A 24,678-nucleotide genomic window follows, 5' to 3' on the forward strand; every position below is an offset into this window, starting at 1 on the left:
AACTTTCCATTTGAGTAGCTTTTCACCCAGAATTCAGCAAGATGCATTTGCTGCTATGTTCCCCACACACACTTTCCTTTTTTCAGTTAATGCTGGTAATGACAGAAAATAGTTAACACTAGGGGCCAGGGCCAAGGCTGGTGCACTCAGGCAGAATCTACTTCAGCCTGTGGAACAATGCAGATTTATATCAGTGGAAAACCTGGCTGTCTCAGAACTTAACCTTAAAAACTTAAAGGACAATGCCTTCGCTATGAAATTTTTATCTCCATTTCAAAACAAAAACTGAAACAAGTAAACACCCCCCCTTTCCTATATATTTACTTCCAAGAATCTGGAAAGTTCAGGGACTATTCCTGCTATTTTTAGCTAGTTTGAACTGTGGAACTCCTCGCCATAAGATGGCGTGGGTACCAAAAAAAGAAAACAAAAAAAAAAAAAAAAGAGAGAAAGTAAAAAAAAAAAAAAAAAAAAAAATCACTGAGGGCTTTAAAGACAAAGACCTTCCTCAAGATCTCATGAAGGAGATTCCCAGAGGATGGAAAAATATTTTGGGAAAGTATCATTCACTTGTTTGCTGTGTTCTTATACTGTTCCTTAGGAATCTGCTAGGAACTGCTGCTAACAGATGGACCTTTGGTCTGACCCAGTACAACTGTTATATTTTCACCCTACGTGTGGTCGCTAGTTGTGTCCTTGATAACACTGGGAAGGAAGAATGATTTAATTTTTTTTTTTTTAATGCCAGGTAAATAGAAGGAAGGGGGAATGGAGCTTGCTTCTTCTTTCACTCCAGTGATGATGACAACAATTAGTATCTGGTTAGCTCTCTAGAACAAAGCAAGAGGGTAGGGAACAGCAGGACAATGGAGCCTCTCTAAAGTACTCCTACTCACATGGCTCAGGGAGGGCTCAAAGATCTATATGCAGCTCAGGCTTGAACTCACTTGTCTAAGCAGTAGGGCAAGCTTGTATTTATGAACAAGGAAATACAAGACTCAGGCTTGGGTGTAAAAAGGAAACCCTGAAGCTTTGCAGGGCCAATGTGGGCAAAAAGGGAAAATTTTCAAGAGAATAAAAGCCTTCTTGCTGTTCTAGGACACATGCAGATTAGGAACCCACTTCCTCAAAGGATGCCAAAACACATGCCAGGAGCAGACTGGCCAACAGGTCAAAAAGCTGATCTCATTATTGAGGCTTAGCTGGGATAAAAGAAAAGCATTAACTACAGTCCTCATTTCAGCTTGAATGTCTTGTGAAGTCCATCTACAGCTTACTTAAGAACATTTCAAAGGCTGAGAATGAAAAGGAGCAAAAAATTACTGTGACAATAGATCTGCCCTTCTATACCTTAGATTCTGCTGCTGAAATCTTTTTATGGACAAGGTGATTGTAATGGGTTTGGTTGGGATACAGTTAATTTTCTTCATAGCAGCCCACATAGTGCTGTGTTTTAGACTGGTGACCAAAGCAGTATTAATAACATGTCGATGCTGTAGCTGCTGCTGCTGAATAGTGTTTCCACAGCAGTAGGCCTTCTCTGTTTCTCACTCTTGTTCACACTTGCCCCCCACAGCAAGAGGTTCATAGAATCACAGAATCATAGAATAGTTAGGGTTGGAAAGGACCTTAAGATCATCAAGTTCCAGCCCCCCTGCCATGGGCAGGGACATCTCACACTAGACCATCTCACCCAAGGCCTTGTCCAACTTGGCCTTGAACACCACCAGGGATGGAGCATTCACAACCTCCCTGGGCAACCTATTCCAGTGCCTCACCACCCTCACAGGAAAGAATTTTCTCCTTATATCCAATCTAAACTTCCCCTGTTTAAGTTTTAACCCATTACCCCTTGTCCTATCACTACAGTCCCTAATGAAGAGTTCCTCCCCAGCATCCCTACAGGCCCCCTTCAGATACTGGAAGGCTGCTATGAGGTCTCCACGCAGCCTTCTCTTCTCCAGGCTTAACAGCCCCAACTTTCTCAGCCTGTCTTCATATGGGAGGTGCTCCAGTCCCCTGAGCATCCTCGTGGCCCTTCTCTGGACTTGTTCCAACAGTTCCATGTCTTTTTTTATGTTGAGGACACCAGAACTGCACACAATACTCCAAGTGAGATTTCACAAGAGCAGAGTAGAGGGGCAGGATCACCTCCTTCTACCTGCTGGTCACGCTCCTTTTGATGCAGCCCAGGATACGGTTGACTTTCTGGGCTGCAAGCGCACACTGCAGCCAGCTCACGTTCATTTTCTCATCAACCAATACCCCCAAGTCTTTCTCCACAGCGCTGCTCTGAATCTCTTCTCTGCCCAACCTGTAGCTGTGCCTGGGATTGCTCTGACCCAGGTGTAGGACCTTGCACTTGGCTTGGTTAAACTTCATGAGGTTGGCATCAGCCCACCTCACAAGCGTGTCAAGGTCCCTCTGGATGGCATTCCTTCCCTCCAGCGTATCAACCGAACCACACAGCTTGGTGTCATCGGCAAACTTGCTGAGGGCGCACTCAATCTCACTGTCCATGTCAGCAACAAAGATGTTAAACAAGACCGGTCCCAACACCGATCCCTGAGGGACACCACTCGTTACTGGTGTCCAGCTGGACGTTGAGCCATTGACCACAACTCTTTGCGTGCGGCCATCCAGCCAGTTCTTTATCCACTGAGTGGTCCATCCATCAAATTGATGTCTCTCCAATTTAGAGACAAGGATGTCGTGTGGGACAGTGTCAAACGCTTTACACAAGTCCAGGTAGATGACATCAACTGCACTACCCTTGTCCATCAGTTCTGTAGCCCCATCATAGAAGGCCACCAAATTGGTCAGGCAGGATTTCCCCTTAGGTTGGGAGGAGACAGCTGGCATAGCTGACCCAAAGTGACCAAAGTTATTTTCTGTGCTCTGTAACATCATGTTCAGCAATAACACTGACATGAGCAAGGACAGAGAGGGAGGGTGTTTGGGATCCAAAGAAACTGGTGCTGGGGGAATGGCTGGCCATCCAACTGGTGATAGTGACTTGTTTGTTTGGGGCTTTTCTTCCCCTATTCACTTATTAACCTGTCCATATCTCAGCCACTGAGAGCTACTTTTAGGCTTGGTCTTGGCTTTTTCCCATCTGGTTTTTGCCATTCCAGTTTTTTTCCCCATCCCACCAGGTGGTAGCAAGCAACTCGGTGGGGACTTACCTACCAGCCAGGGTCAACACACCACAGTAATGTGGAACAATTTATAAAGCAATAGCTCAGTCTCATTCTGGCTCTAAAAATAATGCTATTTCTACTATACAACATTTTTTATATCTGATACTTACTGCATTATATGTGATGTGAGAACGTAACATTAAATTTCTAGGCTCAGCACTTCTGTCCTTTACAGCAGTACCCTTTACATACACAATTCAGAGCACACACTCCCGACAAAGCAAAGGGTGCTGCCCCACTACATAAATCTTGTTCATGTGTGAGAAAAATAGCCTATCCATAATGGAGAGCTATAGAGAGAAAAGCAAATTTGTCTTAGATTAGCATTGCTATACAGTAAAAGCTGGTCTAAAATTATGTACCAAGAGTTTTAAGGCCATTACACAAACATATGGAAACAACTCAAATTCTGGTGGGTATGTGAGTATCTTTCATATAGTTAGTGGGATTGTATCACTTCCCAGAACTTTTGGCTAAGCAAGCTCTGCTTCCTCCAGATTCAGCTTTTTCACATGAGGAATCTCAGATAAGAAAGCAAGTTTCAGCTATGTGCCTGCACACCCAATATAGAACATGTATTCCTTTGCTGATACATACAGCTCAGTTAGAAAACAAAGAAAAAAGATTCATAGACTGAAATGTCCTCTCTACTCTTATTCTCAGATTCTCTATAAACACATAGGCCTTTCCCAAAGATACTCACCCAAGATTTGGGATGCCACCAACAAGAGGCACAAGGTGAGATGATGGCATGACACCACTATCCTCACTACATGCTAACACCACCTCTGCACGTCTCAGAGCTACAGCAGTTTCTTTCCAGAAGGACACTAAAAAGCAGATGGCAAAGCCCATAGAACAGAACAGAACCAATGCCCAAAGACACAAGGCAGGAGGCCTTTGAACACATAGCCTGCACAGTCACCCAGCACCGTTCATGAGGTCACTTGCCTGTGGGGTGATGCCACACCAGAAGTTAGAGTAGAGGGAGCGAGATTCAAGCATTGGTGCCACCAACGTCTTGTTTTCTGCTATCATCAGGTTCAGGGTTTGAGGGTTGGTCAGTAAATTATCTGCATCAATAAACTAAAGGAAGAAGAGGGGAAGAGAAGAGAAAAGGAAGTCTGTTATTAGATTAAATTATATGCTTCCCCTGACAGCTTCTTGGTAAGAGGTTGCCAAAAAATACAGCCAGAGGCAAGAGGCTGGCAAACCACCCCCCCAGAAAAGCCAAAAAACACTTGAGCTGGTGGTTTTGATACTACAGGGCACTGTTACAGTTAAGCCTACCAGAAAGCTATGAGATGAGAAAAGGTGGAGTTTCCCTCTGACTCTCCACAATGTTACTCCAGCATGGGGGAAAGGGAGCTGGAAGGGAAAAAAAAAACATTGCTGAAAATTCAGGACAAGTTTATTCTGTAAAGAGGATCACAAAACCTCTTAAAAACAGGCCTTATCCTTGCCTTGTTCAGGTGGCAACACCCCCATTAACTGCTGCTGTAGTGACCAAAGGCATGCATCTTCCCAGAACTTTTCTGCAGAACTATTTCCCCTATATTTCATCAATAACAAGTGGAGTTTCAATCTGGGGGTCCTTTGCAGGTACCTACTTATGACCAGGACTACATTCAATCCTGACACCTCTGGAGAAAGCCTTGGGCTTACCCAGGGACTTACCTCCCCAGCTGCAAAATCCCTTGCTCATCAGACCAAGAAATAACACGGAGCACCTCATTGCAGAGAGCTTTATCGTTAAATGGAAAGGAAAATTTTGACAGCCCCAAGTATCAAAGTGACTACCCGAAAAGCTTTTGCCTGAGGTCAGTTAATAAATCAAACCTTGTATTTACCAGGATGTAGTCTGACCACTTTTCTCGTGCAGCACGCAGGGCAGCCTGTCGGAGTTTCATCACATGAGTAAATCTGGAGCTTGGCCAATGTTTTGGCCCCATTTCTTCTGGGTAAGACCTAGCAAAGAAAAAAAAAGAAAAAGGGACTGCAAACCATGTCTGGGCTCTATTACATGAGCCAAAAAAAAAAAAACAAAACAAAACAAAATCCCAAACAAACAAACCCAACCAAGCAAACAAAAATAGTTCCCTTGCTGCCTTCTTTCCAAAAGGAAAACAGTTAGTCACCTCAGGCAACCCAGGAGAGGTTCTGAGAGAGAATGATTCCAAGTTTCATGCTGGCATGTGTATGCAGGGCACCAGAGAACAAGCAGTGCTGCAGCATTTCCTGCCAACTAAGCAACCGCAAGCACTGTCAAAACCAGGAGTTTCTTCTGCAGCAGCAGCCCCTCACCTGGCATAAGCAGAGGTTGCCCCATCAAAATGAACTGAAGTTGATTCACCTCATCTAACCCTCTGGCAGAAAGTCATCTGTCCACTGCTAGGCTTTCAGTTTAAGAAGGTAAATGCAGCTTTGCTACATCCAGTAGAATCAACAAGCTGAGGATGTGAAGATGAAGGCTATTTGGAATCCCTCAGGGCCCGGGCATTATTAGTACTGTTAACAGATCCCAATAACAGCTCTTAAATCTACAAACACCCAACACAACAGGACCAATCATGCGAGTGAAGTTATGAACATGTCTGTTTTCAGAATCAGGTCCAAAAGCAAACACTTTGTAACAAAGGTGGATGGAAACTTAGGGACAGATCCCTCTATGGAATAAAAATTACGGACTTTGAAACAGTGCCAGCATAAGCCAGTGAAGGAACTAAGAATTTAAAGAATTTTACAATACTTAAAAAAGCCAAGTTTGACAGGATTAAGAAAACTCAATTCCAATGAAAGTATTCAAAAAAGTCAATAAAACAAGCATTCCCTGTGGGTTTGTACCACACATGTTCCATCACTGCACCAAGGACCTTGAAAAGCAACAACAAAAACCAAACAAGCCTAAAGAAAGGGGAAACTGATGTAATCTTCTCTGACAGAAGAAATAGAAGAGAAAGAAAAAACAGCAACAGCTGATCTTGAGGAAAACAAATAAATAGATAAACCAAAGCAATAAAAGTCCAATACACCTAATGTCATATTTCAAAGCAATCACGCTGCAATTCACGCAATACTGAATTAAATCTAGTTCTGTTCTCAGAACTTACTGAATATTTGACGCATCTCAGAACTTTCACAGACACTATGGGAATGGGCTATGATTTCTCTGCTCCTTTGCAAATAAATACAACCACTTTTATTCCCCGTAGCTTCTGATGCTATTTGTTCTATTTGGTTACCATGCAAAGACAGCAGCTGCAGATACTAAATAACTGAACGGAAAATGCTTTCTTCCCTGAAGTTCTGCATGACTTGCTTCACTGAAGTTAGAAACCTTTCTACGGGCTCCATAAGAACACAATTTGAGTGGGGCAGACCCACAAAAACACAACCAAAAAACCCCAACAGAACAAAAAAAACCAAACCCAAACAACCCAGAATGAGCCCGCACACCAAAAAACCCACCACATTTTAATGCTTGGACTTTTAGTACATCTCCTAGTTTGAAAACAGAAAACCTAGAAAATTTGAGATATACACCAAACAGCTTTAGTCAGCCCCTCACTGCAGTACTCACTGGGGGTCCTCCACTGGCCTCCACTCCACATCATGGTAGAGGTTCTGCACATTCTTCAGCCACTCTCTAAGGATTGCCGTGGTGTTATCAACATTGTGGTCAGTGGCCACCCTGGGGAAACAAGAGCACAGAGGAAGCCTGTTAACCCAAGATTAAAGTCCTTTGACCTTTCCCAGCTGGTAAATGAGTCAGAGGCAGAACTCATTTCTTACAAACACATCCAGCTCCTGGCAGAACTCGGGGCAGCTCCACAGTTGTGTAAGTCCTTGCTAAGGCACACAGCAGAGCCCTACTTCCCCACAGAGACAAAGCACTTCCTTAACACAGGCTTGCCTGGATACTTCTCTGTTCTCGGTCATCTCCAGCCTCACAGGAATCACAGCAGCTTTATCATAATGCAGATGCAGGACTGAACTCTTCGTTCAGTACCTTCACTGGAAAAGACAAGACTGGCCACCTCAAGATGCATGGCCCAAGGTAAACTAACCACAAATACTTTATCTCTAGAAGCACCATGATTTTACTCTGCTTGCTGTTTCATCCTGCAAGCCCACTATTTAAGCTGCACAGCCTGGCTGAGAGCACATGTTCACTGTTGCCTCACCCTATGCCTGGGAATCACTCATGACAGGATGGGGGACTCTGTTAAGACACTGAGAGGAACCCCCACTAGCACACTGCTAGCCAGGGAAGGAACACATCACTTGATGCTCTACAGCATGGATAATTAGAGCCAAAGCCTTGAAAGCCACTTGCCTCCAGTTTGCAACCTGCAATTGGAACAGCCCCTCACAATTGTCCTGTGTATAGCCAAGCTATGAGCAGGTATGCTCAACATACCAGGATCAGCATCACACTTCCTTTCCCCCACCCTGCTACAGACAGCAAGCAGCAAGGCTGAGGCTCAGAGAGGCAGTTGCTTTCTTACGGTTTCCTGATGCAGAGGTTACAAGTTTGTGAAAACACACAGAGCTTTGCAGATATTAAAACGCTGCCGTAGCACCCAGTCTCAAACAGTGGGGTGAGAGAAACCTGCCTGCTTCCTCTCTGGCCTCTGCCATGCTCCTCGAAAGCAGCATCTGAAGAATGTTTTTCCCTTGGAATTGAATAGTATACCTGAACAAACTGGAACAGAAAGCACAGATCTGTGTTTCTGCAGTAATCATGTGGAAAAGCTCCCAAAAGAGCCACAATCTCTGCCTGTGACCCTCAAGACTTTGGGGTAGAAGGTGAACAAGCCAAATCACATCCCAGATGCTTCTTTCCAGCATGTGTTTCCCTGGGATCAGGACTACTCACATCCAATATCTGGCCACTCATGTGGTCGTGGCAGCTCCCACAGCAAATTCCCCTAGGTGAAAAGGCTTCTCATTTTTTCCTGGCCAGCAGGCAGAAAAGCACAGCCCTGTGGTAGGACACAGCTTGTGCAGCTAAAGCTTGGCAAGCTCCACTGAGAATTTACAACCCCTTTATATTCCTCTGGGAGTATAAATACTTTCAAAAGACCCCACGGAGAGATAGCAAAGCTGGTGTGAAACATGTCCCTAAATGGTGGGCACTGGAATTGCCTATTTTAACCTCCAGCTCCCGAGACCCCAAAGCACTTCCCATAGCATCTTCCACCCTACTTAAAACCTGAGATACCTGTAGTCAGGGGAGAGCACACAAAAGGGAGAGAGGGGGCACATCCCAAACCCTTGAGCTACTCTGAGCTATTCCAGGATAACACCTCTACCCCAAGTCATCATATGATCCTCCAGATGAGAATCAGGGCATAAACCATTTCTAGTTCATGCATCTGGAAGACATAACTCCCATGAGATTTAGCCTGCTTTAAATTAAAAATAATAAAAAAAAAAAATCAAATATTTAATTTCAAGTTTATAAATAAACAGAAGAACACAATCATTTAAGAACAGGAAGCTTTTTTGTTGAATATTTATTCCTGCTTATTAAAACTACAAATAACGGAAGTTCAGCAATTGAATAGAGGCTGATTTCTTTGCTTTTAACTGCTCTGCTATGACAGAGCAAGGCTGGGTTTAGTTGTATCTTCAGGGTTTGATTTTGACCAAGACCCTGGGTCAGACTGCATGATAGATCTAGTTTACAGTGTTTAACTAGACTAAAACAATAATAGTGCTGACTTGGTAGAACAGACTAAGTCAAACTTGCTCCATTTTATGGATCACAGCTCATCCACTTAACCCATGTTTTAGAACACTTGCTTGGGCCTCCCACAGCCACTGCACATTTCACTAGTTTTGTTCCACTTTCCTGCCACACTCCAGCTGCACAGTCACTCAACAATGGCTCCAAAATTCCTAAAATACCAGAGAACTGTGAAAATGGCTTAATGTGCATGATAATCACTGGAGTTGCAGTGGCACAAAGAAGCTTCTCCTATACAATGGGACCATACTGAAATGAGGTGTCACACAAAGCAGGTGAAGATGACGATGGCCACCCTGAAGACTGTCAATCTTACACCATACTAATTGCCAGGTCCAGGCTAGTCTTGAAGATCCCGCAAACCCTTAAAGTAAACATGCAATTCCCAGTGAGGTCCCATTTCTCTCAGCAAATGTCATGCCACTCCTTCTAACCCCACATAAGATCAGTGGAAACATGCGTGGGGGTTTGCTACAGTCCAGGGAGGGAAACGGGAAGCTTCAACTGAAGCATGTTAAATTAGCCCTGGCTTTATGGTGGCTGCTCCCTTGTCTCAGCCAGGAGATTAGGAGATTTTTCTCCATTCAGCTCTGTGCACACACAAGCCCAAAAATGTAATTGTAGAAAGCTGTTTGCCCAGACGTGCAACGGAAACCCAAAGCTCACAAATAAACCACCATTTTCTTGACAAAACCACACAAAACCAACCAACCAACCAAAACCAAAACACACACACACACACAAAAAAAAAACCAAACAAACAAACAAAAAACCCCACACACCATTCAACTTCAGAGAAAATTATTAACATGAAGGCTGTTTCCTCAGTTGCTCAGAGTTGCTTCATGAAGCCCAAAATTTTAACTAGCAGAAGAAACCTTGAAGTTGAAAGACAGTGGTTGAAGAGATATTGCAACTCCGCCCTCAAAAGCCAGCTACCCTCAATAGCTAAACCTTCTTTGTTTCCCCAAGCAAGACAAGGGAGTGAAGGATGCTTTCCTCTTACATCTTTATCTCCAATTCCTATCACGTCAGACCTCACAAGTTTTACCGCATGAACACACCACCATCCTAAGAGTGCAGCACACCAAAGACTGCTACCACCTCATCTTGCCCTGGGCTATCAGCTGCCTAGGGAAAAATTTTCTCAGTATTCATTTCAGATTCCCCACACCTGATGTTCTCCATCCTGCTTCTGGTAAGGCAGTATGCCCTTGACCAAATTCACCCCAGCAGACCCCAACAGCTAACACCCTCCAGACAAAAGTGAGACACATGAATGGGAGCCTGGAGGAACCCCTAGATCTACCTGCAGGGAAACCACTAGAAGAAAAATGGCTGTAATGGCATGATGTAGAAGGTTAATAACTTATCCCAGTAGACCTTTACGAAGACATTGATGAGGCAAAGCTTTGGCACAAAGACTGCTGTCTCCAACACTATCCACCCAGCAGCATTTCTAAGCCCAGAAGTTCTCAAAGGCAATAAAGTTTGCCACACCCTGGAAGGAACATGCCCTGTGACTAGCAGTTTGGCAAACTGTTTTTCCAGCTTTCAGCCTCAAAAAATTACCCAACAAAAAAAAAACAAAAAACCCCCAACAACAACAACAAAAAAAAACCACCCCAGAAAAACCAAGTAACCTAAGCTGTTCGTAAAAGCAATTATCACTGTTAGTTTCAGAACAATTCACACTTAAGAGCAAACAAAACTAGCACTCTGTCCTATCACAACATCTGAACCATTCCACCTAGGCACCATAAAAAAATTGCAGCTATGGTGTTTGCAGTACCACTGAATGGAAAAAAACAAGCACCTAGTGTTTTTTTTCTTTAATGACAACCCCTGCACAAGAAAAACAGGGAAATAAAAATGTGAGCAGGACTTGCCACTGGCAGCAAAAGCTCCTTAAGCCATGAGAGTCACGTCAGGATATTCCCCATTACGAGTTCTTCTTCTGTGATAGACAGTTTGTAGGACTTCAAGAAGCTGAGTACACAGTTAAAACTTCAGTGCTCTAACTCTGACTGGATGGACCAGCTGAACCCTGTTCATTCTTTGTGCATTTTCAAGATGCTAAGGCCATTTCTGCTGTAGATCTCACAACCACCAAAGGTGGTCTGTTACCCATGTTATACCTCCCCAGCTCTGTAAAACTGACTGCCCTTTCCAGGGGTCAGGAAGGATTGTGTCGTGTTTGGTACAGGAAGGCAAGGCCGTGGGATGAGATTACTCATGTGATAAACTGGGGTCAGATGGCATCACATGGAAGATGGAAGACACTGTACTGGCAGTGTCCTGTGATGGCTCCTCTTGAAAAAGGCCTACAGTAGGTGAGGTGAAGCAGTACCTTCCAATACCTGCAGAAAAGCAACTACAGTCTGCCCGAACTCTTCCTGACGGCACAAGACAAGGTGTCTTCTCTGCAAATCCTGCAAGTCTGATGGCAGGAGCATGCCATACATATGAGACATCACCACCTCTCCTCACTTGCCTGTCCTAAGAAAGTGTTGTTACTATATCCTCTGATCCTTACTGATGCATGCTGTGCACTTGACAGGGTGAGGAGAGTAGATCACCTTAACGCAGCTTCATTTAGCTCACCAAGAACGCAGCTTAGCAGTCCGCATGGCCCTTATACTAATGCAGTGCCTAATTTATATTTTTTTTTGCATAGGTTGGTGAGCACAATACTATTCTTTGTGTTTGAGTCTATCAACATTTTTCTTGGCCTGGCGTCAGGTTCAAGTCACATTTTTTGAGTGTATCAGTTTGAAACATTTGCGCAGTCAAGATGAAGCAGGAGCTACAAGAAGATGTACTAAGTACAAGGCCACAGGAAGAGGAGACATGAGCTGGCTGGCAAGGAGTACAGTTCTCCAGCATCATCTTCACGGTCCTCTGCTGGACTTGTTCATGCCTGTTAACATCTTTCTTCACCAAGAGGGCTCAAACCTAGATGTGATCAAACAGGTGCCTAGCAAAAGGGGAATAATCCCTCCCTGTGGTCTCCTGCTTTCCTTCTGTTCATGCTGCCCAGGATGCAGTTGAACTTTGCTACCAGGGCATACCCTGGCTCACATTCAGGTTGCTTTCCACCATAGGGCCAGAGGACCCCTGAGGCCCTTTCATCAGAGCTGCTCCCCAGCCTGCATGACTGCTAAGGGTTCTTACATTCCAGATGCAGGACCTGATGAAGTTTCTACAGTCAACCCTCAACTGAAAGCCAACACAGACTGCCTACAACCAGTAACTGGGGGAGAAGACTTAAACAGCAGACTTCCCTTAATATGGACAGGTTACATCAATGACATTGGCATTAAAGAGAAGGCAACTTCATGTTCAAGAGCTGATCAACAGCGTCTAAAATTTGAAAGAAAAAAGGTCTCCTGCAAGATCTACAAACTTAAAGCCCATGCAACACAGCCAGGGAGGACTGGTGGAGTGACAAGGCAAAAAGATAAAATTCCTGCCACTCTTTTCGGAAAAGAAAGTTTAATAAATTAAACTGGAACAGACCTCCAGATGGACACTCCTGTTCCAGTAACTTGGCAGCTTTTTCCACTCAGATGTAAACTCATTTCCAAAAGTTAGAAGTCAAACTTCAGAAAAGTTTGAGTGAGAATGTTCATGTAGGGGCTTCTGTCAGCATAACTATAACCACTTCAGTATTTATTTTGGCTTTAACCAGTACCCTCACTATGGACACAAGCCCTCATTGTCCGCGCTCAGCCTCCTAAACTGCCCCCTCCCAAAAAAAAGCTCAAGTACCATGAGTAGTGGAAAAGTAAGCGCAACATTAAGCACCTACTAAGTAACATGCAAGTACCAGAATATAAGGAAAACTGCTCCTTTCACAAACTGCTTGTATTTTTTGCCTGGTAATTCCTCCTCAAACTATGTTTGCAGAAGGGAGTTAATTTAGGCTGTAATGGTTATCCTCCTCCTTTCGTCCCTAAAAAAAGGGGGGGAATAAATCACACTTTTTTACTTCTTCACATCCCAGCCTGTTCTCCCAAGCTATTTACAGCTGATTTACCTCAGGCACTGGGTCAGAGGAGAAAATTTTCACCTTCACCATCTGTACAGGAAAAGTACTAGAGGACAAAAACATCTCTGTGTGCCTCTGGCTTGTCAGAGTACAGGGCACATTGTAACACAAGTTGTGGAAAACTCTACCGCCAGGCCCCTACAGTAATTTTCCTACTGAATTCAACATTTACCAACTCTTCCCTTGGGCAAACAGGGAGGGAGGGAGAGCTTCAAACGCAGGTAAGTACTTCATGGTCAAGAAGCATATACTGCAAAGCAGAGTCAGAACTGGAGGCAGCTAGCTCTCAAAAACAAAAGCTAGGAGAGGAATCCTTTCCCTTTCTGTCAGTGTTTTGAAGCTTGTAAGTCTTGAGAAGGGTGTTGGGTTCTCCCTTTACTGCTATGAGAGCCAAACTCAGCCAAGCACATACCACAGATGACAATGGTCAGAATGCCACTGGTGGTTAGGGTTGCAGTGAGAACGGCTCACACAAAGAGGACATCCATGGCTTTCCTGGGGTCTTGCTGCAGCACTGAGTTGGGTATGTAATCAAGTCCCAGGAAACCTCATAGATACCAATTTAAGCTGTCTCCCTCATTTTTTCTCTGCCTGCATCCAGGGATTCAATTACCCACAAGGCTTCCTACGAGATGTAGTCCAATACTGAGTTCCACTGAAACAAGAGCCGTATTTTGGCCACATGTCTTAAACTCACAAGGTCTTACCCAAAGCAAAGCTGAAAGTCAATGGAAAGAATGTTAGTCGATCACTCCTAACAACTGGAACATAGAAACTGGTGACAAAAGCACCAGTAGCTCACCTTGGCCACCTTCTACAGAACAGAATAGCAACAAAGCATTCAGAGATAGGTTTCATCTCAAACAGCAATAAAGGAAGTATATTTCTGTACACTGTGTTTTCTACAACTTGTGGTAACAGAGGTGCCCAAATACTCAGATTGGACCTAGAACCCCTCCACGTCCTCACACATTTGAGGTAGTGAGGCAGAATGGAAGGAGTTCACTTGCAGAGCCCTATCATTCCCCTTTTGTTAGGAATAATACAGATGCATAGGGAATATACAGTTCAGGCCCAGCTCTCTCACTGTTTGCTTAGCAAGGCCACTTAACCTGCCACCTTCCAGTTTATTAAGAAATGCTGAATTCTAGTTTTTTGAGTCAGCAGAGCTGTGTCCCCTACTCCTGGTATAATGGCTATAGCCAAAGCTGGGCTCACCAGATGGGAAAGCTCAGCCCTGAGAGCAAGACTCAGCATGTTTACAACTGCTGCCCTGAGCTAGTAGCATCAGAGCACCACACAGGGAGTTCCCCCGATGATTTGGGAAAACACTAGGGATTTCAAACCCCAGAGCATTAGAAAATCCATGCTACTTCATTCAGCCCTAGCTATTACTTTCAAGTTGCTACAACGGTCCAATGTTTTTTACCACAGTGCTAATGACAAGCAATGAATGGAAAACTATGTGAATTTTAACACCTTAAGTATAACTAAAGAAAAGCAAAAATAGGGAAGACAGCAAGGTACCTCTAGCTTTGCAAGGCTTGCTACAGGCCTCCAAGTTGCTTGGATCCTGCAGCAAATGCCTCCAGCTTTCAGTCACTTTAGGCAGATTGAAGAGCTCCCTGGTCTGAGTGGAGAACTGAGCTCATTGTCATACACAGGCTACCCTGATTGATGACTGTGCTTATTCTGGGTGTAAATTCAGCCATGTCAAAAATTACTGGGGAAAAAAAAAAAGAAAAAAATCCAGCAATGGATCCCTAATATGAATCAAATACAAATTTGGATTTAGATTTCCCAAAACAAGTGGTAAATTAAGTAACAGATGAGTCATTTCTCCCTGCCTTTTTGTTTGAATGCTGCCAGACTTAGAAAACCTATTCAAAATATAAGAACCACCAACCTGACAGTTTCTACTGTGAACCAGTGATGAATTAGCTTGACTAGGAAACAGTGCAGCTGGAAGAGACTGGAATGGTATGGATCCTTAAGGGGAGGAAAAAGATTCAAAACAAAAAAGAGGCAAAACACTTCCGAAACCCAGTGACAGAAAAGCTCCCAAGGCAGTAGAGAACTACCAGAAAGCAGCTGCACCATTACAACAGCCTGAGACAAAGCTTCCATAGCTATGGCTCTATCTTCCCCCTGAGGAACACAGCACACTATCCACTCTAAAGCAGCTGGGTTTTACTGCCTCTAGCATGGCTTGATGCGTGAGTAAAGTGTTGTTTAGTACCCATTTGGGCAATATACCCTGATTTCCCAAATCTTGTTCACCCATCATGGAGGAGACTCAGTTAATAAACAATTTTCTTGTAGTTAGAAACACTCTTGTGCTGCTTTGCAGATACTTGTGCCTCTCCCTGGGCTGCCAGCCCTATTTTTCATCTATTAACCCAAGACTTGATACCTCAAATCTCAACAGATATCAATGGGATGAGAGGACAAGACATCATGAGACACCACCAAGCTAAGCCCACAACAGTGCAGTTCAAAGAGACTGTACAGATTTAAACCTTCCTTACACCACCACTTATTTTAGTGCAATTATGCTCACACACTTCATTAGTAAGGTCTGAACATTCAGATAAAAGTTCAAAGAACTGTTTAAGCATTTTAAAAAGTTGCTAAAATCTTAATGTATGTGTAAGACTTCCTGGCGTTATAGGGACTTGGAATTTGTTCTAGGGTTTTCCTTAATTCCTAAATAAAGGACAGACTTCTGGAATTTGGAAGGTCTTTCCCCACACACCCCCCACCCCCCCTCCCCAGTTGTTTTAACTGGGCCCCAAGATGTCAGCCCCTGGTGGAGATGTGGTCTGAGCCCACACCAGTGCAGGGAGCTGCCTGGGGTGTGGAGCCAGCAATAAGACAAGCAACATTCTCCAGGCTGGGCAGCTGTACAAGAGCAGAACCTCACAGTACAGGAATGCAACAAATACGTCTCTTCTCTAACTCTTTCCCAGTGTCCTTCAGCACCTCATGGATAATGGATTTTGCTGGCAGCAGCGATTTTGAAACCTGCAGTGGTCTTCCAAGCCCAAGTAAGAGAATGAGTCACAGATGTATATGTGTACATTTGCAAACACCAAGATCTTTGCTCTCTTCACACTACCTCAAGAATCTCTCACTTTTCTGCTTCTCACTCCCTGAGATCCTCAGGTTGTCTCCAGTAGTACTATGACAGGAATGTGCTTAAGTTAGTGCACACAGACACAACAGGTTAATCAACTTCACCCAGAAAAGCCATGCCAATATATTAAATAAATAAATAAATAAAATATCCACGCTTATCAGCTTCTGTGGCACCCATATACAGGGAGTTCTCTTGGCGTGCAAGGGAGGTTTCTGCTGCCTCCATCCCAAGTCCTCTCTTTGTCTTGCTTTACTTCTCCCTGCAGTCGCTCTGTTCCAGGCAAAGCTTTAAAAGAAACAAAAAAAAAACATCTGCATCTGGCCTTGTGAATATTTCCAAGCAGACTTGGCTTGGAGAAAACAACTCCCCTAGAGAAAGCCCAGGAAATCTCACACACACAGGGTCAGGGCTGTGACTAGCTGCTGAAATAGATTTGCTCAAACGAGAAATTAACTGCAACAGTTCTGTAATTTCTGAAGGGATAGCTTGTTCCCACAAGTGCTAACTGAAACACCAGCTAATGCAGCTGGTCAAGATTAAGGGAAGTGTGTAAGCCACTGGGAAGGAACACTCGTATTTAGAAATATTCTTGGCTCTGGTAACAAAAAATAGGTCTTAAAGGGCAGAATCTGTTCAAATTTAGGTGCTCAGTACCACTTATTTTTAAATGGGGACGTTGAATATAGTCCCATACTGCATTAGTAAGGGTCCCCCAAAATAGGAACATCTGAAAAGCTCTCAGTCTGTGTATCAAGCCTGCAGAAAAATGAGTGAAAGGTTCCCACAGCCTGCCTTGCCTCCAGTAAGATGACTCAGGGCATGGCCCACCACTACATGCCCAGTACTGGAGAGAAAGGTAGGCCCAAGTCCTTCCACCCAATTGCTTACTTTCCAGTTTTCTTTTTTTCCCCCCAAAAAAAGTTATAGCCATGTGTCCTGGGTTCAGCAGTAGTACTCCTTAGTAGCTGATGCAGTGCTGTTGTTTTGACTTCCAGCCTGGGAACAGTGCTGATAGCACCGATGTTTTTAGTTACTGCTCAGTAATGTTTAGTCTCACCAAGGACTTTCTGAGTCTCATGCTCAACCAGGGAGGGGGGGGGGAAGCAGAGACAGGACACCTGACCCAAACTAACCAAAAGAGTATTCCATACCACAGCATGTCATGCCCAGTATATAAACTGGGGGCAGTTCCCTGGAAGGGCTAGATCGCTGCTCAGGTTGTGCTGGGTATCGGTCGACGGGTGGTGAGCGGTTGTATTCTCTTCCCTTGTTATTTCCTTTATCATTATTATTATTATTGGTGGCAGCAGTAGTGATTTGTGTTATACCTTAGTTACTGGACTGTTCTTATCTCAAACTCTGGGAGTTACATTCTTTAGATTCTCCACCCCATCCCTCCGGGAGTGGGGGAAGGAAGCTGGGGGAGTGAGCAAACAGCTGCATGGTTTCTGAGTGACAGGCTGGGCTTAAACCATGACACTGTGCCCTGTCTGCATGCATCATTAAGCATACAGTGCCTGTCTCCCAGCCCACCACCACCAGAGGTATATCTTTCACTTTTTACAGTTTTACATATACAATACTGAAATTCTCAGAATGTAAAAGTAGGTTTTGCAGCATGCCAGGAAAGAAAACCTAATTGCTCTCTACATCTTCCTTTACCTTCTCTGCCTTTCCCTGAACCTCACCTCTTTTCTCAGGTTACATTAACAGTCAAAAGCTTGTGTTACTACTTCAAACCAAGAACTCTCTTCTTTTGCTGATATACTGTAGTACTGGTATGGATCAAGAGACTTCTCCTCTGAAGCAGGAAAAGAAATATTGAGTACTTATTTCAGTATTATGTGGTTGAGACAAGTATTCTCCATTATTCCAAAGTGTTTAAGAATGTACCTTTCCAGACAAGAAATTTTTAGGAACTCTTGACTTAAAATATGAACGATGACTTCCCTTCTATTATGAACGGATTTTAATTCTAATCATATCCTACAAGACTTAATCAAAGTCATTTTAACACACAGAGAAACACTTTTTATTGTAATCCACATATTGTACAATTAAATGGCTACAAATAAAAGTAATTTTTCTTCACTTGCCCAGTGCAAGCTAACAGAAATAATATAAGAAAATAGGAAATGGAAACAGAATATTTTAAATCATGTCACTAAGTAGGAGTTCAAGCAGCAATAAGAAACACACCAAGTTAATTCTGGAGCAAAGGAACAATACACAATAATTGACCCTTTCTTGTGAAAATTTTGCTGATACACCACAATACAGACATTCTTCCTGAAGACTTTCAGCCATCTTTTCTTTTAGGCCACAGGAAATATAAAATAGGAACACAGTGGTTTGCATGTCAACCCAGACAAAGAAAAAGGAACAATGCTAGTAATAGTGGTCTTCAAGATGAAACCAAAATTTAGCATTTGAAGGTCTACTTCAAAGTAGGGAAGACCTGCAAGAGAAATGTAAGAACAGAGCATAAACTGTTCTTCCTACAAGCAAAGCGGCTAAGGATGCTTGGCCATTAAGAAAAATTTTAGAATCATAGAATAGTTAGTGTTGGGAAGGACCTTAAGATCATCTGGTTCCAACCCTCCTGCCATGGGCAGGGACACCTCACACTAAACCATCTCACCCAAGGCTTCGTCCAACCTGGCCTTGAACACTGCCAGGGATGGAGCACTCACACCCTCCCTGGGCAACCCATTCCAGGGCTTCACCACCCTCACAGGAAAGAACTTCTTCCTTATATCCAATCTAAACTTCCCCTGTTTAAGTTTTAACCCATTACCCCTTGTCCTATCACTACAGTCCCCAATGAAGAGTCCCTCCCCAGCATCCCTGTAGGCCCCCTTCAGATACTGGAAGGCTGCTCTGAGGTCTCCACGCAGCCTTCTCTTCTCCAGGCTGAACAGCCCCAACTTTCTCAGCCTATGTTCATAGAGGAGGTGCTCTCCACTCCCTTGATCATCCTCGTGGCCCTTCTCTGGACTTGTTCCAACAGTTCCATGTCCTTTTTATGTTGAGGACACCAGAGCAGGAAATGCTCAAAATAAAGTAGTCACTGAAAATCACTAGTATTTCATATTTTCACATCAGTCTCCCTCGAACTACCAACATTTACACACAGCTTGATGCAAACTGCTGAAAATAGAGATTTCTTTCACCTGCAGTGACCTTCACACTACAGCTCAACAACCTTCTCATGTTTGAAGAAATCCATTCAATCTGCTTAGTAGTTTACAATTGTCCTTTATCTTTCCCCATGTGTAAGCTTTCCCTTCAAGCTGCTAGGCAAGTGCAGCATAAGTGATAAAGACACATCACTGTCACATATCAGTAAGTCCCTGGGCGACATTCATTCTCAAATCAGATTTTCTCCTATTGAAAGCACAGGTATAAACTCAATGGAACCAAACTGCTGGGAGCTCCCACTAGCACATGAAGCAGGACTGGCAGGTTGCACTTGCTCTGCTAAGTGCTCTCAGCATCCTGCAGACTTTCTGCAAGTGACATGCAGGCTTCAAACCAACAGTCAGTTGCGGAGCAAGGAACAGACCCCAGCAAGAATGAATGAAAAAACCATCAGGCAACCATGACAAGAAGTCCCCAGTGGCCCTGAACTGCAAGGACATATATTGCATCACATGGTCACCCTCTAGCCTGGTTTAAACAAACCAGGGCTGCTCTACACCAGAAGTCACTACTTTTTGTTAGCAGCTTTTCAAGAAAAGCCCTGCACAGACCAGGCAATAGAACTGCCACCCCAAGTTATCTGCTTGAATTCAGATCTGCATTTAGGGCTGATTTCCATCCAGACCCTTCAGGTCTCCAGTGGACCAGAAATTCCTTTGCTGTTGCTGCAGGCTAAATAGGACTGTCAAATGGACAACAGCACCAAGCCTTCCAGACCTAGTCTCCAACAAGTTGCAATTTGCCTACATACTCAGGTGCAAGAAACATCACATAGAAACCTCAGCTGTAAAACATTTCATGAATGTGCAGCAATTTCTGAAAAAATGTGGCACAAATGCTAGGAGCTATCCTCCAGTTCAGCTGGTCTTGAAGACTTCTGAGGATTCAGGTACGTAGTTGCTGAGCAACAGTTTGCTGAATTCCACCTCTGTAGGCTTTTGGACAGTACAGAGCACTGTAACTGACTACTAAGCCTGCAGAGCTTACTGGAGGTCCTCATGCTTTTCTGCAACCCTAGTGTCCACCCCCTCTGAGAAGGGTCCTTGGATTAACAGCTGCAAGGAGTTAGAAAAAGCTGGGGCATACGTATGCCCCACGGGTACACGTCCATTCCACCAGAAGCGACAATCTGCATTTGCCCATGAAGGCTTAGAAAGCAGGAGTTACACGCAGGAAGAAATTCTGGACTCAGACACCATCCCAAGTCAGGACTGCCCGAGTACAGCAGTCTCAAAGAGTCTCCCAGTAACAATACCTGCAACCACAAGAAGGATCCCATCAACTTCCAGGAGGCTGGAATTTTTAATTCATGCTCCTGGGACATGCAGGCCAATGAGCCCAGTGCAAAGTATTTTATTTCTGTTGCACCACCATATGGAAATGTTTAATCATGAAAGACATCAAAACAAAGTGGAGGACACCCAGCATTTGGCTGAAGAACTACTGGCCCTCTGCATAACCTGCCCTCCAACAGAAAAGGGCCAGCCCTCAGCTCCACTGTCTGCTGGCAATGTACACACTGGTATTCATTTATACCTTCCCTGTTCCAGCTCTGTATGCCTCACTTGCAGTGTAGCTGCTGAGAGAAATTAGCTTGGCCAAGCTAAGTTTTTTGTCCTGTACTTCACATGAGATCCAGGCACTTGCCTAGCTCACAAGCAAATCTGTAGGCAAGTTGGCCGTCCTCCTGCTGCTGGAGCACCTCCTCTTACACAGACCACAAAGCACTGACCAAGCCTTAGAGCTGTCCTAAGGGGCAACCAACTCCAATGTTTCTGGAAGCAGTACCTTCAAGAAGAATAAATTAGTCTGCAAGCAAGGAAAATGCTATTATTGCTTTTACAGCCAGAAGATGTGTCAATTAAAGGCTTTGTCTAGAGCACAGAACAAGGTGAGGCATCATTAAATCACCTAACAGACCACCAGTCTGCCTCCTCACACACACACCAGCACTGCTGGGCACCCCAAGCCAGCCTGTACAGGAAAAGCGCAAACAAGAACGCACTGGTAGAAACCAGGAGAAAACCTGGCCCAAGAGCTCAGATCTCTGGGTGAACACTGGAGACAGCACAGCTGAATAAGCTAGGACAAGAGCTTCAGATGCCATCTCATGGGCAAGTCACATCACAGCTGATACTGGATTTGCATTATTTATCCCATTTAACATCACTATGTGCTGACGCACATTCTTGGCCACTCAGGGGCATGGCTGGTAGGAAATGTCACAGCCTTCCAAGAAGTCACAAGGCTAATATCTCTCTCCAACCAAAGGAAAGCATTTCTGCTTTTTAAAACACTTCTGAAGCTCACTTGCAGTATCAAAAACAAGAAAAGGAACTTCAAAACACAACAGCAAACATCTGTGTACCAGATGCTCCTGGGAAGACTAAAGCCCGAAACTCACCTAACACTATCTTCAGGTCCTTCCAAAGATATCCAAGTTGTTTACAACAGCTGCTACTGATGGGAGCCACATGAAGTAAACTGAACACACAGCTAAAAAACAATCATGACACACATCCCAGGATGTTGCTGCTTGCCATCCGGTAAGGCAATTAAAGGGCACAATGGGTATAGGCTAGGACAATATGTCTTTAAGGCAAGGTATGTGCACTGGCTTTACAGTCTGCATTAACATTATAAACAATGAGGAACCATACAGAAAAGAATGCAGGAAAAGTACAAATAAATACATAAATTAATAAAAGTTCAACATCGATCCAACTGGACAGTTACTGTCGCCAAATGATAAAACGGCAAATGGCTACAGAACTTTCATCTCTGCAGCAGAGGTTTACCCAACCAGCAGGATAACCATAGGAGGGGAAGATTTGGGAATCAGGTTGCCTCTTTAGCTATTGCTCAGTACCTACATGTGGATAAGCCTACATCTTGCATTGTATTGCACTCACCATCCAGGCCTTCAGGGACTTACTTATGCCTTCACAGACTTAATTAGTTCAGTATCCATTCCCAAGCACTTTGCTAAGTCCAGGAAGCTCAAAGTCTTTGCCACATTGTGTCTTTCCTGCACTGTTAAGCTAAGTTTGACATTTGAGGCCCGACTTCCCATCTGTGCCCATCTTCTGAACAGTCAGGAGACCCTCCTCTCCACCACCTATGTTAAACTCGGTCTCTACCACCGTCCAACCATGCCAAGGTTGTACACGGGGCCAGCCAGGGCTATGACTGAGATGCAGTTTGTTCCTCTAATACTCCACTAAGTAGCATAGCCAAAGGCTAAAGCACCCTAGGTAGTCACAGGGTCAGGAATAAAAGATTTTTGCCTCTTCATGGGTTATCAGAGCTTCAGAGAGCACCCTTAAAAAGGAACACAGCCAGAAACATTCATGTCATTTAACTTCTTATATTCTGGGATCAAGGAATCAGCAATAAAAAAAAAGCAAAACCAAAGTGTTAATGCTGGAGATGCAACCAGCACTTCTCTCCCAGAATAAGCCACACCCCTAACACTTTAATAGCCCAACCAATGCATAATCCTTAAGAACCTACAGGACGAAGTTAATCATATGCAGCATGTGAAGCATATCAATCAGACTGTACACTTCCCTTAATTTACTACAGATTTGCAGCAAACAGTGACTTTCATTGTCCTCTCACTGGCACAGGTTTCACTTGACATAAAGGAGTTTATGCCAAATTTTGCTGTCACCAACATTAAACTAAGGCTTACAGTCATTAGCAAGTTATTTTAAAGTTAGGCTTTGCTGAAAGCAGCATGGAACTTGAGACTTCATAATTTTGGCCTAATCCTTCTCTAGTAGTCAGTTACACTGGAAAATAGACATACTCTGAGTTGCATGGAATGGCACAGTGCTTCAAAATAAATGGATTATGTCGTATTTGCTGGCAAATTTACCCATAATTAAGTAAGACATTAGAAAAACAACTCTGCAGCCATGCAGGGGAAAAAAAAAAAGTAAAAAAAAAAAAAAAAATCAACCTTTACATGTGAAGTAGAGACTTTTCCTGCATGCCATTTGTAATTTTGTCCATGACATTTCAGATGAAGAAACAGCTGAAAAGGTGACTATCTCATAAGCTGAGATGGTTCTAAATATGGGGGGAGAAGAGAGAGGAAAAGGGAAACACTTTGCTAGCATGAAATAGTCACAAATTAAAATTTACTGAATTTTACCCATGGACACATTTTACAGCATTCTCACCTTGAATAGCTAAGTGTACCCATCTTCAATGTACTCTGGGAATTAGGCAATATGAATCAGACAGGCTAGAGGGTATGCCCGGAGGCCCCCAAAATCCATAGCAAAGGCCTCAACCTCCCCAAGCACTCCATTGAGGCAGCATTATAGCTTCATTTTACAGACAGGGAAACAAAGGCAAAGAGATTAGTGGATTTTCACAAGTCACAAAAAAAAGGAGTGGGTGTCAGGGCTGGGAATGATAAAACAAGCCTACACCCCTTCCAAAATATACACTGAAATAAGCTATAGATACCCACCTTTTGTAGAGCAGTTTACTTAACACATTCACAGAGTATTCGTCAGATGAGTGGTAAATTTGTGGCCATGGCAATCTCAACAGTTTTTCCTTCATGATGCTTTTAAACTCCTGCAAGCTTAAAGGCAAAAGTCTCTCTTCTTGACCAAGCATTTTGCCTTCCTCACTGAAAAAAAACCTGGGTTTTGGGGGATGTGGCTCTAGATTCTTTTTCTTTTTTTTTTTTCTTTAAGCAGTGAAGCACTTGTACTACAGAGGAGGAAAAAAAACACAATAAAACATCTCCAGGATTAGAAATACTTTCACATGCTTCTAAAACAAGTGGATGACTTGACCGAGGAGCTGAGGCCCTGACTCCAGCCTGTACAGTGCTAAACATGACTTAATACTGCTGTAGTGTCTCAAATTTAGGCCCAAACCTGTTGAGTTCTTTGCTCAACAGACTGCATCCTTTGCTGACGTGGTGATGTCTCCCCAGCTCCAGGCTCACAGGCACCAGGCATGTGGATAATAGAGGGCTGTGACTCCAAGTTGGTTTATTAATGGCCTTTCATTGTTTTGTACTTCCAACGGCGTGCTTCTAAGCAAGCTGTCAAACCTGGCAGGTAAACCTCTGTTCTTGCTGCCTGAGAACTCAGTTGGCAGGAGGAAATAAATAAAAAGAAGAGAAAAGGTTTTGTGTCATCTCAGCACAGAACAACATGGTCCTCTGAACTAACACCTCAAACATTAACAACCCCAGCACTAGACGCAGCTGTGTGTAAGCAAAGCATTTCTACTTTTAAGCTCCAAATACTGTGGGCTAGCTAAAATTTCTGAGTCTAAATCTTCCATTTGCAATGCCCTCTTTCAC

At 43.8% G+C, this 24,678-nt stretch overlaps 1 protein-coding gene and 1 long non-coding RNA gene across 2 annotated transcripts in view; one reads left to right on the forward strand and one right to left on the reverse strand.

Annotated features, from left to right (window-relative positions):
• Positions 1–24,678, reverse strand: part of COLGALT2 (collagen beta(1-O)galactosyltransferase 2) — a 54,024-nt gene that overhangs the window by 12,895 nt on the left and 16,451 nt on the right. Inside the window, exons 2-4 of the mRNA XM_061452103.1 lie at positions 6,781–6,891; positions 5,051–5,168; positions 4,152–4,286 (exon numbers count right to left, since the gene is read on the reverse strand). Of these exons, the coding sequence (XP_061308087.1) occupies positions 4,152–4,286; positions 5,051–5,168; positions 6,781–6,891 (364 nt within the window). The remainder of the gene's footprint in view (positions 1–4,151; positions 4,287–5,050; positions 5,169–6,780; positions 6,892–24,678) is intronic.
• Positions 11,845–15,734, forward strand: LOC133268188 (uncharacterized). The gene is made up of 2 exons (XR_009742978.1): positions 11,845–12,523; positions 15,354–15,734. It is a non-coding gene; the product is annotated as an uncharacterized LOC133268188 (long non-coding RNA).

Source organism: Pezoporus flaviventris, unplaced genomic scaffold, assembly GCF_033815535.1.
Source record: "Pezoporus flaviventris isolate CSIRO_AGI_PZ_B2104156 unplaced genomic scaffold, CSIRO_AGI_Pfla_v1 ptg000013l, whole genome shotgun sequence".
Taxonomy (NCBI): domain Eukaryota; kingdom Metazoa; phylum Chordata; class Aves; order Psittaciformes; family Psittacidae; genus Pezoporus; species Pezoporus flaviventris.